Source organism: Chlamydotis macqueenii, chromosome 2 (genome assembly GCF_036417535.1).
Source record: "Chlamydotis macqueenii isolate bChlMac1 chromosome 2, bChlMac1.mat, whole genome shotgun sequence".
In the NCBI taxonomy this organism is placed as follows: Eukaryota; Metazoa; Chordata; class Aves; order Otidiformes; family Otididae; genus Chlamydotis; species Chlamydotis macqueenii.
Window position 1 is genome coordinate 5,582,717 of NC_141557.1, and position 20,336 is coordinate 5,603,052.

The following is a 20,336-nucleotide window of genomic DNA, read 5'->3' on the forward strand; positions in this document are numbered from 1 at the left end:
TTAAAGCCTACATGCCATTTCCAGTAGTAAACACAGTAATTACAAATGACTTAAATGTAGATACTGATCAGGAAATGGAGGCATGTAGGGAATGTGACCTGTCAATAGAATACATTTTTCATATGTTTTTCCAATACTGTTTTTTGTGGGCAGAAGGAATTAGAGTGCCTCCAAAATTACAGACCTCACTAAGACGAGTGCTACTATAAGAACGATGGTATGCGGTGGCTTGTGATTCACATACATAAAGTACTCATTCATGAACCATATGAAAATGGCAATGAAACTCTTTTAAAGTCTTCGGATATTGATTTTTAAAAATGGAAGGTTAATGACCTCAAAATGCACATTCGTGTTTAAGAGCGCATCGACAGAGGAATCTAAATTTGTGCTATGAGCTGAGGTTTCAAGACTGCAGGCAGAGATAGCCTAATTTGTCATGGTGTTTATCCATTTGCATGTGGTAGAAACACTTCAAATTTCAGACCCTGAAGAAATCAGTAAATGTTTCATCATTGATTTCAGTAGGTTCAACATTTCATCAACTCACATTTTCAAGCATATGATTTCGCCCCCCACCAAAAAAATCTGTGTTTTGCTACAGATCTGGTAGTGAAATAAGCTCTTTTTTTTTTTCCGTACCTTTTTATGTATTCTGTTTATGTCTTAAAATAGTAAATAATATTTACTATTAAGTAATTTATGCAGAGATCAGTCCACTGAGGACCAAACAATATGACAATAATTCTTGGCAAGCATTGTCTATGGACAGGTCTCATTCAGCCTCAGTGTTTAACATCTCCAACCTGCATGACAAGGTAGACAAGATAGCAAAACCCATGCATGGTAGATCCTATCAGTGATAATCCTGAACAGATGTTGGCAATTACGTGTCAAAAATATTCAAAACATCGCGAGAACTGCTCAGATCCTCATGCACAGCTCTTTAAGGTTAGAAAGGCTTTCCCATCCATCATATTAGCACATCTACACTATAATCTAAATCTAAACAAATACTTTGGTGTAAACTTTTAGGGACAGCACTCACACGGAGTATAAGCTAGAAATCAGAGCCCTCATTCCAACGTTAAAGTGATGAAAATAAGTTAAATTATTGAAAGAGCAAGGGACTTTTTCATAGTAAGTGTATATCAAAATATAACTTTTAAAGAATACTTTAAGATGATCATTCTTTAGGTCTGGTATTCACTGAAATCAGTTCCTGTCTTAATTTTTGTCTTTAAGTTTAAAAAGAATAATCTATAACCAGAGAGGTTTTGTTAAGTCTTCTCTAATTGGATATCCTTTGAGAAAGGTTTTCTTTTTTTTTTTCTTGGGAAACAGAAAGTTGAGCAGTTTTACAGATCACGTGGGATGGTAGTGGCTAATCAGAAAGAAAACCAGAGTCTCCTATCTTCCTTTGCTAGCGATTTGAAGACTAACTTGGAGGGACAGCCATCTCCAGGGGACACTTTTCACTTTCCATCTTGTCTCAAGCTTGAGCCTCTTCAGAGCAAAGCCTGTCAATTTTGCTGAGTTATATATATAGCAATTTTCTGCTGTCCTATATCAGAGTTGGAGCAGAAGCTTGTTTTACGTGAAATGGTAAATTTGGGCTGGTGTTTTTTAGTGGAAAATAAAGGAGTATTGAGATTCAGAAAAATTTTATTTGAAAATATACCAAAGCCCCTCAGTGATATTAAAACCAGAGTTGTTCCATTTGTTGGTTAATAGGGAAAAAAAAATAGGAGTATTATGTATTACAGTAGTACATAATAAATCACATTCTCTTTTCTATTTCTGACTGACTATTTCATTAGTTTGTTGATAACTGTATTTTTAGGTACTAGTAACTAAATTATTTGCTGACCTAACTGCATGAAAATATGCTAATAGAATACCTGGCCTTAGATTTTATTGTCAAGATTACCTGTGCCCTGAGTATGTTTAAATTACAGATGTGGAGAGCTACACATTGCTAAGGAACATCTAGCTGCCTGTAAAACACAGCTAAGATTTTTTTTTTTTAATGGTAGCAGATAATTTCAGTGAATTCTATTCATTTTTGAGTCAGACACATATTTTAAAAGAAATATTGAGCATGATGCTGTGGTTTATTTGGAGATCAGCCTGAGGTTTTAATTATAACATTATAGGCTTATGCTGAGATGAAATATTTTTTCCACAATAGGTTTAAAGATGAAAAGGTGATGAACACTAATGGCTTCTATGAGATTTTTGGGTTCAGCTGCTAGAGAGAGGAAAAGGAAGTTGTTATTTTTGCTTCCTCTTTTACATCTTGGGTGAAGAACACTGAGATGTGTTCTCCTTTGCAAATATCTCAGCTTTTCCTCAATAAAATTGATCACGCTTTTCCATCAGGTAGTTATGTTTGCACAAACGTACTTGGACTTGGTGTGCTCAGTGAAATTGTTTACCGAAAGTAACAGGCCAAGTGCTCAGTGGTGTAAGGCTTCAGTCCAGCAAAGCACTTAGAGGCAGGTTTTCAAAGGCGTTCTGCTTCACTTGAAATCAATGAGTTTCACTATTGACTCCAGAGGGAGTTAGGAAAGCTGACAATTAGTGCTTTTAAAAATCTCACCTACATTTAGTGCCTGGCTCTAAGTGCAGAAGCAGACATGGGGACATTTAGGGGACATGGACGCGCAGGACTCAAAAAGATCTCCCAAACTCTCAAGAGTCCATTCCCCTGGCCTGAGGCTGCACTTTGTACAGCTCAGACCTGGCCTGACATTTATTACCTGACTTGTTCTAACAGCTCTTCAAAGGTGGAGGTCTCATGATCTTCCCGAGAAATCTGTTCCAGCACCTCATTACTTTTCCCATTGGGAGTTGCCCTGGGAGAATGGGTTCAGATCCAGCTTCAGCCACCCAAATATTAGCATCTACCAGCAGCTGTGTGGAGATCAGGGGCTTAGTGTGGTTCCCATCGTGCCAGCACCTCCTGCTTCCCAGGGCCATGGATCTCCTGTATGTCCCATATCTGAATCCAAACCCCCATCCAGCCTCACTCGCTTGGTGCATTATCAGCTCATTATTTTTTACCCTGCAGCCACTGTGGAGGATGTCAGGTCAGAGCCTTACCCTCTGTGGCAGCCCTTAACATGCTGGAGGACCTTCATGGATCCCCTCAATTTTCCCTTTTCTGCAGCAAACGCATCCATTTATTTCTGTTTTCCAGTTGCCCATGACACTGAGAGAAAATAAGCTTTGTACAGTAGCTGGATGTCTGTTTATCCAGACTCATTTAAAGTTTTAAATTTCTTCGTTTATCCCTTATGTTCAGGTTCTTAGAAATACGTAACATTTTCTCTATGGGAGCATAAAACCTTTAACTCTCAGTGATTTTATTTATTAATTAGCATTTTGCACATTGCCATGGCAACTGGATTTGTTCATTTTCAATCTAGATAGGAACTATGGTCAGCAGAACAACCCACTGAAGTCACTCAATTGTCTCCCATTACCAGCATATCCAACTCCCAGTGTGCTCAATAGGAATCCTTCCTGTGACAACAGAGGATCTTGAACTATAGTTTATCTGCATGGAAATCATAGAATCACAGAATCATAGAACAGTTTGGGTTGGAAGGGACCTCCAAAGGCCATCCAGTCCAACCCCCCTGCAAGGAGCGGGGACATCTCCAACCAGATCAGGCGGCTCAGAGCCTGATCCAACCTGGCCTTGAATATGTCCAGGGATGGGGCATCCACCACCTCTCTGGGCAAGCTGTTCATAGAATCATAGAATCATAGAATGGTTAGGGTTGGAAGGGACATTCAAAGGCCATCTAGCCCAACCCCCCTGCAAGGAGCAGGGACATCCCCAACTAGATCAGGTTGCTCAGAGCCTCATCCAGCCTGGCCTTGAACGTTTCCAGGGATGGGGCCTCCACCACCTTTCTGGGCAACCTGTTCCAGTGTTCTATAACTCGCATTGTAAAAAATTTTTTCCTAATTTCCAATCTAAATCTACCCCCCTCTATTTTAAAACCATTACCCCTCGTCCTATTGCAACAGGCCCTACTAAACAGCCAGTTCCAGTGTTTCACCACCCTCAGTGTAAAAAAATTTTTCCTAATATCTGATCACCAACGTTTTCTGATAACTACTAGTTGAGGTAATGTAAAGCCCTGAGGCACACCCTCCCATGCCTCCCCATCAAAAGTCTGCAAAATGCAGGCCATCTTCGTCATCGTCACCAGGACTTTGTAAAGTGCCTGTAGCCAGAGCAGCTCCCCTGCTCTTTGTGAAACAGGCGTGTACATCACAAACATGTCACATAAAATGACAGGATACTGGCGAAAGGTGACCTCATAGAAAATTGGGCCGAGGCACTTTGGGGCCTGATCCAGCTCCCGTTTAAGTTAGTGTGAGTCTAAAGGCTATAAATAGAGCTGCGAATGTTATCTGGTACTTCATGATAGCCAGAACAGAGCTCGGAGCACAAGAATTAAGGCTGTGTGGAGGACGCTGACCCCCATTCACTGCTTCAATCTCACTGAAGTCCTCCTGCAGAGAGATAAATGTCACCCTTCTGGTGGGTAAATCACTTAACTCAAGAAGTAACTACCCCAGAGGTGAGAAATTTGTGTTTTCCCTGGAGACTGGCCTGACAGCCACATTTCCATGCAAAGATGGTCTACAAGACTGCTGACAACCATTCAAGTTTGCCGACATGCTATTAAATCTTTTGCTGCCCACGTATCCATGGCTGATGACAAAACACGTTCATAAGAGTGACCTCTTCTCTCCCTACATGCACATGACTCATGTAGACATTTACAAGACACGTGTATCCTCAGGAGATGGAGTAGGCTAGGTGAGGACAATCACACTGCAGGTCACACTCCTTTTTTTGTTGTTTTTGCTTTTTCTTCCTACTCGTTTCCAGACTGTGCATGGAAGTGTCTGATGTTCTGTAGGTGATTGCCAACATCTGGTGTGGATGTCATACTGAATTATGCTAATACTTTCTCACATCTCATAGGAGGAATGGATGGTGGTGTGGAATCTTGCCATTTCTCATTGTTTGGTGTTGCTTGCATTTTCTATGGTTTCTGATTTGCATTTGAAAACTGATTATTTGATTAACCTCTGAATGTGTTAATTTCTACCTGTATTAACAGGAATGTTTGGGCCAAATCCTTCTTGCATTCTGCAGATGTCAGCCTGCCTATAGAGCCCTCATTCCACTGGCTTTGGATGCTGTGGTGGTGTTCATGTCACGCAAGCAGGATTTGGCCCAGAAGTGTGGAAAGAATTCAGTGATTCAGGAAAACACTGTACAGATTACTCCATAGGGGGTAATCTATAGACCCATTGTCGTTAACAGGTGTAGATGTTACTCAGCTTTGGATCAGATCCTCGGGTTTTTTTCTGCATGCTGCCTGGTTTGATGTTTGACTTGCAAGAATTAAGTAAATGCCTTTAATGCCCCATAAATAGTATCTTCTATTAAGCTATATTGCAGTGCTCTCATTGGCACTATTTCAAAGGAGGATTATTTATCGAGAAGATTTAACAGTGCTCTAAATTTGAATACATCTAGCATTGCTTTTGCAAAACACAGGATTGATTAAGAGGAATACAGAGAACCTGCAAGAGGTTCTGGGTGTCCTCATTTCCCCTCAGCCCTTCCGTTTATGAACGGAATGAATTTTAAATAAATGGTGATTTAAAAACTTTGCCTAATAGTGAGTTGTGCCAAGCAATTTGATGGATGCTACTTAATTTTCTGAGCAAATTTTGTTTTTAAACTGTGAGAAAAAAACCAGTCATATTGTAAGTATACCACTCCCCAAATAATTTTCCTATAGACTTTTAACAAAGTTCCAGGAGGCAGAGTACAAGTTATTTTTAAATGGTCTTTAATTACAGCAATTGTATTACTGGAGCATTCTCTTAAACTGTTCAGAAACATGTGTGCTATTAAAACAAAAGAAGAAAAAGAAAGTAAAACAGAAAGCTCTCTCATTAAGAAATTATTTGATACCTGCGAGGAATGAACTTGTAAAACTGATAGTATAGGATTACTATTCTATTTAAAACCCCAGTAAGTAAACTGAGAAAAACATGTTTCATGAAATGACCTTGAAATTAACAATACTGGGGCCTGATTTTGAAAACAGGTAGTTTTTATTGGCGATTAGGTTTTTGTAGGTCTTGTTTCCTAATATTATCCCTGTTCACATTAGGACTCCCATTGTCCTTGCCCATGTGAGTAAGATTAATTAGTGTACTTAGATGAGACAAATGCAGCCTCCAAGCTTCCATTTGTATTACAAACAAATAAATGTGCCCCAGGGATTCCACAGAGGGTACCGAATTAAAAGAATTTGTGGTTTGGCTTTTTTCCCTTTTTTAAGACTCGGTTTGCATTTGGACTTCCCAAGTTTCACCAGCTTCAGCTGAAGAAACGTCTGTGCATTCAGAGGACAGCCAATAATGAGAATCACCAAGACTATTTCAGAATATTAGATAAAATAAAAAAAAAATCTAGTATATTTATGAATCATATTTCTTTTTTCCCCCACCTCACTACTTTTTAATATCTGGCTGTCTTAAAGGTCTTCTATTCTCAACACGGATAAGGGTGAGACCCCAGGAAATCCTTCAGAACTGGGCTGTAGCTAAAAGTAGTTTCACTTCAGGTACAAAGTTCACCCAAGACTGGATTGTCAGAAGAGCTGTGCTTTTTATTTAGGCATCAAAACAGGTAGCCAAATCTCCAGGTGGACTCAAAATTTCAAAGCTGGCCTTTTTCTATGTGCCTAAATAGAACTGATCTCATTTGTAAAATCTCTTTCTGGTGAGGAGTGCAGATAGCATGAAAATCCAGCTTTTGCCTGATATTTGTACTGCAACACCTATTCTTTATTTTTTACTGAAACAGGGAGCTGTGTAATCTCTCCCTCTTTACCACACGACAAACTAGCTTTAAAGAGGCAAACAAAGAATTTGGTGGAGAAAGTGGGCTGCCCACACCTGATGGATCTGTCCCTTATGCTTAAATAGCCACTTTATAAACACCCGTTTTGCCTTTCTATGAGTCCTCAAGTACATTTTGACATTATTTTTAAATTATACAGCACTAGCTCAACCTTTGTGGCTGCCAAACTCTTGGGGTGGAATTCCAGGGAACTGAGATTTAATATATATGATCATATTGTGAGCAAATCAATGTTCTTCTGAGTACTGACCAGGAGAATTCCTCCCATTTCTTCTTTGTGTTTTCTTTTTTCCATTTAACTCAATTTCTCGTAGTGCTGCCATACTGGTGACACTGATTATCAGAAGCACTGATTACTACTTATTGACTATTAATCAAATATAAATAGTAAAGAAACAATAAAATTGCTACCGTTGTGCAGCTGATATTAACATCCAACTACGGCACACAAGCTTAAAGAAGGCTTTTTAAAAAAAACAAACAAAACAAAAACTATGGGTTTTGTCATATTCATGTAATGTTCAATCAGCTCAATTAGTGCTGGTCTCCCAGAACACTTCAAAAGTAAGCAATATCTTTTGAGAAAACAGTATAATTATTTATATCTGTCTATTTATAGAATAATAAACTGAAGCTAGTGTTACAGGGTGAAATAACACAGGAGAAGCTAATTTGTCTGACCCAAGCCTTTGGTGTTTGTAATAAGATGATTTATCTACATTGGCAGCATATTATAAAATGATTAACTTCACTCAGGTATTGTTGGATACTCAGGTTGTTTTACTCAAATAGTTTCCACTGGGTTTATTTGGTTGCCCACATTATTTGACTTATTTCTAATCCCAAATTCTTGTTGTCTTAAGCAAATGAATTGAAGGCAGAGGAATTGTTCATATAAGGACAGTGAGCTGGATTTGGCACTAAAATATGTAAAATAATCAGGGAATAAATAACATTTCCATACCTCTTCATCTGTTTATGCAAGGGATAAAGTTATCAGAATCACCTGAATGATTTAAAACTAATTCACATTCTCAAAATTCAATGGGATTTAGGCATTACAGCCTTTACTGGAGCTCCATGAAAACATAACAAACATTCTGTATTTTCTTTAGCCATGTATTTTTGTATTTCACTGTTCCTCCATCCAGTTCTTTCTCTCCATTTCTAAAGCAGTGTTTGTTTAAGAGTAATACCAAGGCTTTTGTCCAGACAAAAGCAGGCCAAACTAAACATCTCTAGTGATCACTTGTCTCGTTTCTACCATCCAATTACAAACCTATAGTAGAAACCCTCTCATGGAGATGTTAATAATGAAAAGCAGCTATCTGCAGACATATTTCAGCCTCTCAGTCTATAAACTTTTGGCTTTTATCTCCTTAGGACTGAAGACCATTGTAGGGGCACTTATCCAGTCTGTTAAGAAACTTGCTGATGTGATGATCCTGACCGTTTTCTGCTTGAGTGTCTTTGCCCTCATAGGCCTCCAGCTCTTCATGGGCAACTTGCGACACAAGTGTGTCAGGGACTACACCATGTTTAACTCCACCAATGGCACGTTTTACTTGGATGGTAGGACGTGGAACACCTCAGATGAATTTCTTAATGATCCAGGTAAATTCTTCTTTACTGTATTGTCTGTTCTTTGGTGGTTTGGGGTTTTTGTTGTTGTTGTTTTTTTTTTTTTTTTAAATTATATTGACCAAAATCTATATGTGAGTCAGCAAATGCAACATTATGTTGCTCTTCATGATGTTGATGTGAAGACCTCAACAGAAGACTTAGGTACCATTTTCTGATCTCTGTGGTGCCTTCACAGGTTGTGCTGAAAGTATTTCTAGTGCTTTGCTATGATACAGACTAAGGTCTTTGTTGCATTGTTGTCGATTTTCACAGTTTTAGAGTGTCTCATGATATTTTTCGTAAAGATCTCTTTCATGGAATCAGGCAATCACATGAATATTTCAAGTCGGAGTGTATGTCTGGTTTGCATGCTGTTTCTTTGAGATAATTTATAGCTCTTGCATTTTCTAGCAAAATTTTAAAATTTGAATTAAGAGTCTTAAAAAATCAAAAAGCAAAGCAGAGCAATTCAGTATTTATTAATCTGAAAAATCCCAAGAGCATTTTTTTTTTAAGGAAATCTTATGCTATTAGGGCCCTAACTCATTATCTCAGTTGGGACATCCTGCAGTATCTCATGCTCTCATGTTTAGTATCAAAAGGCTTGTTTTCTAGGCCAAAGCAATTTTTAATACCCTACAGTCTGCTATACTTTGAATTACAATGAAATAGGTTTGATGAGCTCATTTATTAACATTTTTTTAAAAAGGAAGCATTTCATGTAAATAAACTTGAGAATGTACACAAGTGTCCTAGCTGTTGCTGCTGCAAAACCCTGAGTCACTGGAGGATCCAGTTGCAATGGACATGGGCCACATCTTCAACAATTCAATGTTGCTCTTGAGGGAAAGAAGCAGCCAGACTGATGTGCATTGGTAGGAACTTGTGGACAGTGACTTCTGGTATTTTATTTATTTAAAGGAGGAGAATGAACCACATAGTCAACTCATTAACTGGAAATTTGTTTGTAAGGAAGTGGCATAGTGTCATGGGGTACCTCTCCTCTGACTCTGTGGACCCTGCAGTCCTTGTTCCTATAACTCCAGCCATCTGCACTAGAAAAACCCTGAGCCTGACTCCTGGTATTTGCCTGGCTTGACCAGGGCTCAGTTGAATGCCTGGCACAAGGGTGCCTCCAACCTCTGCTGGCTTCTTGGCTTTGTACACCTCTTCAGCCAGGCTACGTGGTCCAGGGACTGGGCTAACAGCAGTCCCACTGTTCCCGACTTGTGATTTCTGGTCTTTCTGCTTGGTTTTTGTCTCTGCAGTTTAAATAACCCTAGAAGGAGTGGTGTTAGAAAGGTTTAATTCAAGGAATAAAAAAATGTCAGCATTGATGACTTAAACACATGATGTGGTTGATGCAGCATTAAGGAAGGGCGACTCACAAAGCTCCAGCTGAATGAGGGCCATCTTTGGGACTAACCCTGACCATTAGGTTATGTATCCCCTCAATGTCACCCTCTTGTCAGGTGAAAGGGGAAAGAGCACAGTGACAGAGATAAAAAAACACACTCGACCAATGCTGGCACATGATGAGCCTGCTGATGTGTTTTCCCACCCATCTTCTCTGTGCTTCCAGCTTGGAGATGGGTGCTGGTGGAGCTAGTAAAGATATCTCTGCACCTGTGGTGGATTAAGGCACTTCACAACTCCTCCACCCACAGATAGCTTGCAGCTGTGTGAGGTGCTCCTCTCCCAGTCATAGAGGCACAGATGGTGATGGCCGGAAGCATAAAGCCCTGCAATAAAGGTGAAGGGATGAAATGGAGTTGTGAAGATATTCTGTCTCTCTGGAAATGGAAGTAGGGTAAATGTAGCACTGGATAGTCTCTATTAAAAAAAAAATATTTAATGTTAGGACCAACTGCAGCATTGCTTTGAATGGGAGGAATTTTAGTACAGCTGCTCCAGCATGCCATGAGCAAGTTTATTTGTGTGGTCCTGATATGGGGAGGAGGGGAGATGCTCCCATAAATCTGTTCAGTAAATCCAGCAATGGTTAATATGATCATGAAAATATATTTGTTATCATTAAAGGAGATTTACCTACTACAAAGTTAATTGGCTTGGTGAGATAAGGGGTTAAAATGAATTAAAGTTTGGCTATGTGATATTAATAGTAAGCAATAATAATATGAATGAATATTTTCATAATATCTGAAAATAAAGACATGATTCATTATGTCAGACACATTGATTACGGAGGAGGGACAAAAGTAATTTAAATAATGGAAGTGTTGAGTCAGTGCAGCAGGCCACTGAAGAACTAGAAGAAAAGTAGATTTACAGGAAAAAGGTACTGATCTCTGAATAGGAATAATGAAGTATTCCTCGAAATTCTGGAGAAGGTGGCTTAACTATTAGGCTGGGGAGAAAAATATTAAATAGGATTTTCATTTAATGTTGACTATGGCTCCAAAGCGACTCAGAAATGGAAGGACTGGCTCATTTTGTAAGTAAATGGAATAGTGCTTTATATTTTATTTTGCATAAGTATTATGGTGAAATGAAGTGACTGTTTAACAGAGTAGTACTGACCACAATTTAATAACCGTCCGAATTTCAAGTACTGCAGGGAATTAAGTAATGCATACAGTTAGATTAAAGTGTAGGCAGACCAAATTAGATAAAAAGAGGAATATATTAAGAAACAGAGTGGTGTCAGTGTTTACTTTGAAGAAGAACTAGAGAAGAAAATTGGCCAACATGTTGAGACAGTAGAGTTCACTCAGAGGGAGCAGAGACAATTACGAAAGCTCTTTGGAGACTCTGAAACCAATGTGGCTGAGTCACTCTGTTTGGAGCAGGGATACTAATCTAGAAACCAGAAAATGGAAATACTGTCAGAGATTCATGACAATACTTAAAAAAAAAAAAAATGAAATAAAGGAGTGAAAAACACTCAAAAGCAAAATTGGGAACATTAACTGTTAATTCTGTTCATCAGGACACCAAAATAGAGAATCAAAAGGAGGTGATGTGCCAGTTCTACTCTTCTCAGAGAGCAAAAGTTTGCTTTGGATTCTCTGAGAGAGTTTCTAATGTTTTAAAGGATGGCAGGGAGGCTCTGAAACGGCGTCAGCCTCCTCTTGTGCCTTTGAACCTCTTTTGAATGAATGGAAAAACAAAAGAGTGGAACCCCTTAAAAGGGTAATGCCGTGAAGAATTGCCTGGTGCTGAGGAAATAGCTGAGCGACTTAGTCATGATGTGCAAAGAAAGATAAGAACTCAGTTTTCAGTCTTTCTGAGCCTCCTTTAGCTTGAGGTAACTGTGTGCCACAGCCTCTTGGTACAGGAGATATTTTGGTTTTGTAGAAGATCTGAGATATCTTCAACTCTGCTTTTTTAATTCCAAACTGACTTGGTGTTTGGGCTAAATTTTATCCTCTTTCCTTAGCTCCTTTCAGCCCCTAGGCAGCAATTTGTTTTCTCATCCGTCTTCTTAATCCTCTTGTTTCATTTTATAGATGGGGAAAAAAGTCAATATATAAACTTTGTTTGCATCATCATTGCCTTAACCACAGTTATGTGGTAACATTTGATTTTTGGTTGATCCTTCAGGAAATACCCACCATGCTCCCAGGATTCCGGAACTCCTGCCCTTAGGTAGCCCCTCCAGACTCACATGGACTTTCCTGCTCTATGACTGTGGTCACCACAACTGTCTTGGCTGATGGTGCAGGTGCTGCCCAACCCCTCTGCTACCCCTGCTCCTGCCTCCAGCACCAGTAAAGGCAGCATACCAGCACCTCTAGTGGTGGTGGCAGAAGATGACTGTTGGGTTTTTTTTCCCTAAATCTGGTGTAAAAAAAAAAAAAAAAAAAAAAAAAGCTATTTCTGTGCATGATAGATCCATAAGCAATCAGCCCTCGCCACCTCCCTTTTCAGGCCTTTGACCTTTCTTGCATGAACTTGTAAATCCCACATTGCAAGGTTGCTAGCTTTGTTGAGAATTGTTGGGTTCTCTCCTCCTGTTTTGCATCTGCCATGAGATGATCAGATAAGCTAAACCCCATAAGGAGTAAGGGTTTCCTACCTATCTGCCCAACACTTTGCTTGTTTTTTCCATTGTTTCAGCGGCTCCTGCAACTGGAGAAAATGCCAGGTAACTTGGGAAGCAAGGGACAGAATCCTTAAGCATGGGGATTCAGTGGGAACATTCAAAGAGAGATCTTCCATTTAGCTTCACTCATCACTAGCATAAAAAAAAAAATTACATTGACTATTCCTGATTGGACTGTCAAGAAGGAGACTTTCTTGGTGTTGTCATTAGACCCTTAATTCCATGAAAGAAACTTCATCTAAGCTACTGCAGCTACTTCTGGTTTCTTGGCTTAGTTCCTGGGCATGGCAGTCATGGTAAAGTAAGATATCTGCTTAATCTTTCCCCACCTCACAGTGGAGGTAGAGGTTGAAAATCTGCCTTTTGGTAGGCACATGTCTCATGAAGAACAGGAGGATTTTTCTGTTCTTTCCACAAATTTAAATGACTCTAGGTCTTAAAAATTTACACATCAACCCTCTAAGACAAAAGCTTATTAGAAAAGTTACTACAATCTGCTTTTGCCTCCAATGAGTAATGCTTACCACTGCAAACCTAGGAAGGGGAAAAAGGAAGATTAAGGCAGAAGTAGCTCATCAGATCTCCCAGCCTCCTCTGTAGGACTGTCCTTTACCTGCATGAAAGGAGTATGGGATGGAGGACAGCTGAGCATGACCTAGAATCAGGCTAAAAATTTATTACTATCAAGTGCCAATGGTGAAGCTATAAAATGGAGGCATAGCTCATTCATCTAGGAAAACACTGGTAAGTAATTATTTTTCTACCTGCAATTCTAGATTTGGTAAGGAACTGCAATCAATAAGCCCACGGAGGATTATTTTTAGACATTAATAATAAGAAACCTGGGAATCTGAAGTTGTAGATGCAGCAGTGCTCACATATAAAAATGAAAAAAAAAGAAAAAGAAAGTAGAAAATAGTGATAGTTTACATCCACAGCATTATGAAATTAGGTGATCAATATATCAATATCAAAGATATTGAGCTGTCAGTTATCTTAGGAGAGCTAATAGTTTGGAAATACCAGCTGATTGAAAAACTACAAGCTGAATTCCAGTACTTGTAAAGATTTCTAGGAAGGCAGCTGCAAATAGCATGCTTGAAAGCCTGTCTTAGGTTGTGGTGTTTAAATTAAAGATGTGTTTGATGAAGTGAGGCTTTATGAACAAGTGAGTCAGAGTGGATTGAAAGGTATATGATGTCAGATATGTCACTGGCTTAGAGAGAGAAAAGATGTACCAATGGACTGAGTGTAGTTGATTCGCATGGCTGATGATTATGGAATCTTTAATGTAATTTATGTATTCCATTACTGAAATGGATTATTGACTAGTCAGTAAGTAGAAATCTGAGTTTAAATAGTGTGTTCCTTTGTAGAGCAGGTCTCAATGTAGGGTGCTGAACATATAAGAAAAAACACTGAAAAATATAGTGAAATTACTATCAAATCACTTTTGAAATTAAAGTCTCAAACCTCAGTATTTTCTTTTCTTTAAACTAAATACTCTACTTAAGAAACTCTGACAGGGTCTTGTTTTCAAAGTGTTCTATGTTTTATCTCAAAATCAGTATCCTGTAATTTCTTTTTAGATCATCCTGTCCAAGATACTAAAAATAATAATAATTTAAAAAAGAATAAATGAATGTTTAAGCTTTATTAACCTTTTACTGGGAAGAATCAACTGTCATTTTTACTGTTTAAAAGAGGACTTTTCAGGGAAGTTATTTTTTTTCTTTCAGACAAATTTTCGGTATTCATTTCATGGCAGTAATTTTTTTCTTCTTCTGAAGTCAAACTGTGTACTTACAAAAGGTCTGGGGGAAAAAAAAAGCTTTAATTAAAAAGAAAAAAATTCAGATAAAGATAAATGTTTTGGCACCTCCAGTTAGACCTAAAGGACTTACGTTTGCTTCAGGTTTTGGGTCCTTATTTTAGGTACTTAGTTTTGCAGCTCCTAATTGCATTCAACAAAGCGATAGGAGTGATTTGGAGAAGAAACTTTTCTGAGGTGGTGAGAAACCTTCATTTTCTAACTCTCAGTCATACTAGGCAGCCTAGAGATGGTCCACCAAACCAGCCATGTTCGATGTCTACGGTTGAGGACCGTGAGCACTCTTCGTAAATGTCCTTTGGTTGCAGAGCAACTTGCTGAACATTGATGTGACATCCATCTGAATCTTGGTCTTGGTACTTGAGAAGGGATCACGGGCTTATGGGAAGCAGCTGGTCTTGCACACGGTGTGAGTGCTGAGCCAGTCTGTCTGCTCGGAGCAGATAAATCAGGAGTGGTTCCAGACCATTAGCCAATGTGAAATGATTCTAGAGTCTTTTCACATCCTCCTCTTTGCTGTCCTAGGTGTAATGCACTGTTGAAATAAATGGCCATGGATGTTGAGGCATATATCTGTGAATATATAGATGCATATATTTGTATAAACAGATGCATGTGTGTGTACATATGTATTTTCTCTAAGCTCTGCGCCTGATTGTTAGCTCTGCCTGACAAAATGCTTCATTTTTGCTTTCAGAACTGCTGAAATGGAGCTGTGTGAACAGATACTCTGAAACTGTATGAGAACTGTATAGAAAATAATGATGTCCAAGTCAGATAATAAACATAGCAAGTTTGGGGAGAGCTGAAGTGTTTGAGGTGGTAATAAAAGACAGTGAGTGTTTGATGAGTAATTATGGAGGTGGGAGGAAGGAGGGAAGCAATAAATCAGGTTGGGACTGGAAGAGGTGTTTTATTATGTATGATTGTGTGTGAACCAATGATTAAGACAAAGAATCTCTCTGGGCTTTCAGACTGTGCTTGTCAGTGTGGAATCTATTCACTTTCCTCCACTGTTAACTGTAAATATTGTGGCTTTGTTCAGGTGCTGTGGATCTTTTGATAAGTAGCTTCATAAATGTTCAAACGTTAATGCTCTGATGTGTTGTTAACATGGGTATGGTACCTGTGCACTTTAATGTTTTAAGCTAAATAGAAAAAAAAAAAGGCCCAGCAGAAGATGTGCAAGGATCAGAAAAACATAGGATTTGGTACCGTTGTATACAATACGGTCTCCTCCTGACAATTCAGTAGGACTTTTCTTGGCCTTGTGGTGAAGGAGTAAGTTCTTACTGTGGAACAGTTTGTAAAACAGGAGGATTTGTCTCCCAGGTAGAATTTTTTCTTTTGCTTTCATCACTGCGTTACTGCTCATAGAAAGGAGAGACCTACTAGAGGAAAGATCTGCCACAGAAGGTTCAGATTTTTCATTTTCAGAGTTTTCCTGCACCTACAAATTGTTCATAAACTGCCCCACTAATACACCACCTGACTTGCACAGTGATCTGCATTTGAAAGGGCCTCACCTGTGCCCTTTGGAGCTTGTCCATGGACTTCTGCTTGCTCTGGGTTCAGCAATAACGTGCCCTGCAATGGCAAGAGGGAGCTTTCATGTTTAATTCTGAACAGTCAGCCCAGGCGCACCGTGAGCCCACCGGCAGAGAATGGCTTGCATTGCTGCTTTCCTTTATTGCACTGGTTTTAAGGAACAAGTAAAGAAATATTTTCTCCTGATACTTTTCACCAATGCTGAATTCACCCAAGTGAAGTGGAGATAAAATATGGGAATTGCCAGGCTCAATCTGGCCTCGGTATACCTACAGCAGCATCTGTCCTTGGCGCAAAGCAGCCCCATGTGTTCCAGGAGAAATTAATACAGCCTGAATCATAGATATCTTTCTAAATTTTTATTAACATTAACTATTGTAACTCTGAATATCCTTATCTATATAAGCAACAAATCTGTCTTTGAATGTTTTGGCCACAGGGACAGCCTGCGGCAGTAACTTCAGCAGCTGAAATGGCAAGTGTAGTGAAAAATGTTTCCTTTATCTTTAGTTTTGAAATTTTTTTTTTGTCCCTTTTTCTTAGGGCAGAAGCCATTGTTATCACATTCTGTGACCACGAGCACACAAAGCTCCACGTTCTCATTTCCCAGAATGCATGCTGGTTTTGACTCTGATAGCCATCTCTTTTCTAAGCTAAAAGATCTCCATTTTTTCACTTGTTTTCTTCTTAAGTTTTTCCCAGTCATTCTCATTACCTACTTCTCAATACCCTCCAGTCCAGCACTTATCCTATTGAAAGCAATGCTGTGTTTCGTCTTCTGGATGAGATGCACCATTGGTTTATAGGTTGTTTCCTGTGTAGTACTCCATCCTACTCCTCCTGCGTCTCAACACTACACTCTTCTTTGATCACAGCTTCATATTACGTAAAAACGTTGGCTAAGGATCCATTAAAAAATCCGTATCTCTTACCTGAACTGATATAGGGGAATTTAAAACTTGACAAGGTTATGGATGGGTGAGATTTTTTTCCTTCTCTGCTTTGCATTTCTCCACTCTTTTTCTTTTAGTGAGATAGGACTCTCTAGTGTTTCCCATTCAGTCTTGGCCTTGGACTTGATTTACCTGGAAAATACTGTGTATAGTAGATTTTGCCACATCTCTGCTCACCCTCTCTTTCACTTGCACTTATAAATGTAAGAAAGTGGTGCAGATACAGCCCTCTGTTAGCCTTCAGAGATACTGCACATTGGCTTTTCATCTTAACCTTTATCTTCCATCTCTTAGTCACTTTTTGATCCAATTCATTTGTTTTCTTTGTCACAGTACAAGCAGGAGTATTTTATTCTATTTTCTGGCATCTGTCTGTAATCACAAATGCATTCGACTCTTGTAGTAGCTTTTTATTTTAATTCCTTTGTGTGAAACATATATAAAAAACCCTCCAAAACACAAAAAAAAAAAAAACCCCTCTACAAAACTTCCAGAGAGCACACTTCAGCATTTTGCTGCCTATTCATGTGAAGCACATGTCTAAACAAGTGGTACTAAATATGCTTTTATTTACATGCTGTGCAGCCTACAGCCTTAAGTGCATGGGTCTGCGTGACTGGTCAGACACAGAAACATGGAAGGAGGTCAGCTGAAGTTGTCTAAAAGCCAGCATGCATATTTATTGCTAGTCATTGTCTCCTGTCTCATCTTCCTCGGGATCCTCATGGACTTGGCATGATCCCCAAGCCAATTTGACAGCATCTAAATTCTCTGCTCTTCTCTGGTCTGCAGCTCCAGATGTTCCTGATGTGTTTTTCCTTCCCTCAGACAATACAGGCCATGTGAACCAGGTACTGTGGATTTTTGAGGCTTTCAGAGCTTCTTCTGAGAGCATGGGAGCCATCTAGCAGAGGGCTTGATTGATATTTTTAGTGGCTTTTTCACAAAAAGGGGAAAAGCTGTGGTGTTGAAATTGGGCACGTTCTTTCCTGTGCTATGGTGACTGCTGAGCCCTGGCTGGGAAATTGCTTCTTTGGCTATTGTTGAGCATGGAAGGAAGAAACTCGAGCTTAAGGAGACCACTTTCCTCTCAGTATGGTTTTCTATGACCTGTTCTCAGCCCTTCCATCTCTCCTGCAGGGTAGCTGATGCCCAGAGAAGTCCCTGGATTCAGGGCTGTAGTTACCCTAAAGTCGCGTATAAGCCAACGCAGTACAGACGATCCTCAGAAAAACAGCTGGCTGCTTGGACTCTGCCCTTCTGCCCACACAACCATCCTCACTATTAACTCCCCCTGTTCCTTTTTTAACTGAAGTTTGGAAAATGTCTTCCCGGTCAGGGGAAGAAGGAGAAAGATGGGAAGGATGAAGGGAGAGGGGAGCACCCGAGAGCTGATGAAACTCAACGGAAGGGCCGGCAGCAGCAAATGCCGGGGGAGAGCAGAGGAGAGCCAGATCCCCTGTCATGGGGTGAGCAACAGGAGAGTAACTGATTATTATAATTATTTGCAACCCCTTTTAGTGGGGAAGAACTAACCGGCAGTGCCATTTATTCCCAAGCATTCTTTCCTAATAATACCCTTAACGCAGCCTGTTCCATCGCTTTTGTGAGGCATGTTTTTCATCTTCAAACTCAATTTCATTTATTAGAGACTTCGCCGTATGTGACACAGTGTGCACACAGCAAGTGCAGCAAGGATTCATTTTAATTATTGTGTGTTACCAGGAGGTACAGCGTGTTTGTGCCGGTGGGCGAAAGGGCGAGGAGGGGGTGTTATCTGTTTTGTTTCTGTGTCACGTATCGCAACCGTAAGGTGACGGGGGCTTTCTGAATCGCGTTTTAAATTTGGAATCGGGACGTTTGGTGGCTGTCGGTGCTCTGCGCCAGCCGTAGTGCAGGGAGAAAAACCTCCAACCAGCGAGCACCCCTGTGGCTGCAATAAATAGTCTGAGATAACAGACACCTCTGTGAAGTTTTTGTTAGAAAGTCAGCCAGAGGACTCTTCTCTGGGCAGTGACTAATGATATTTGAATGCTGCTGTTTATGCAAGTGCGATACTACATAGTTTGGTGATTTTTTTTCAAATTGGAATTAATTTGTTGCAAGAGTCAAAATATCATTTCACTTGGGTTTTCAAAGGAGGAGCAGAAGTGGGACTCAGAAACCATGTTTTCTAAGCTGACTCTAACCTTTTCCATTTTTCTGAACTGGAAACTTTTCTTTTTCCTTTACATAGAAATGAGGAGGACTTCCACCCTGCAGCTTTATTTACGCCACTGTCTTTCTGCTCAGTGGTATGATGTAGTAAAGCATAAGCTGGAGCATAATTTTAATTAAAAATTAAATTAAATTATTTTTTTGAGGAAGTTTGCCTTTTTTTTTTTAACTGGCAAGTGGAGCCAGTGTGAATATTTGCTCTGTTAGAATTGCCTAGTGTGAAAGTGGATAATATAGAAACCTGAAAGATACTGAGAAATTGAAAAAAAAAAAAAGTAGAATAAAACAGCAGAAATGATGAGATGCTTGAGGAATTGACTAAGAAAGGAAGGCATTGCAAGAATAGTCTAGAAGATTTTGTGTATTTCCTCACCACTTGCATACAGCAACTTCAAAACTAGGGTAAGTGCTGTGTGCTTTGAGCAGCGTAGGAGGAAGATGTGATCCGTAGTAGATGGAGATAAACCTCTATGGTTTTGCGTCTAACTGGCACAAGTACTAGTTGCAGTGAGGTGATGGCAGTGTGAGCTTTCTCATACCCTGTACACAGCAAAGGGTGTGTGTTTGGGCCAAATTTTTGCTGTTACTGGCGCTTGAGCCACTTTGGCTGAAGCTGTTGCCGTCATCTCGTGTCCTTTGCAGGCAGACAAAGCTCTATAAGAAGGTAACAAGCTGGTTTTTTAATATTACATCAGGAGCACTGGAGTTACAGGCTCTTATAAGGCTCAGGCACAAATGTGCATATGTTTTGGAGAAGATAGCATCTGGTTATTCGAAAATGCATTTCTGTTGAATTTTTGACTGCTGAGTACTGACAAGAAATGTTTTGTGGTATTGAAAAATATTGAGTTTATTTGGCAACAATGGAGTAAATAATGTGTGACCAACCAGAAACTGATGTGAAGGGGGAGTTATTCTGACCATTTAAAAAAATTCTTTTAAAAAAAGGGATGATCAAGAAGTTATCTTACTCTGGAAATTCCTCTAGAGAAGTTTCTAAAAGGCATTGTATACACTATAACGGTGACATGGACATTTTAGTAAAGCTACCAGAAAAAAAAAAAAGATTACTCTTTCCTTTGGAAAGAATGGCATGTTGCATAAATGTTATGTACACACACGTGT

The 20,336-nt window shown here is 39.5% G+C and overlaps 1 protein-coding gene across 2 annotated transcripts in view; it reads left to right on the forward strand.

Annotated features, from left to right (window-relative positions):
- Positions 1–20,336, forward strand: part of LOC104486892 (sodium channel protein type 5 subunit alpha-like) — a 176,026-nt gene that overhangs the window by 16,029 nt on the left and 139,661 nt on the right. For both annotated transcript variants that reach the window (XM_086741777.1, XM_086741776.1), the window contains exon 6: positions 8,357–8,587. In XM_086741777.1, the coding sequence (XP_086597903.1) occupies positions 8,357–8,587 (231 nt within the window). The remainder of the gene's footprint in view (positions 1–8,356; positions 8,588–20,336) is intronic.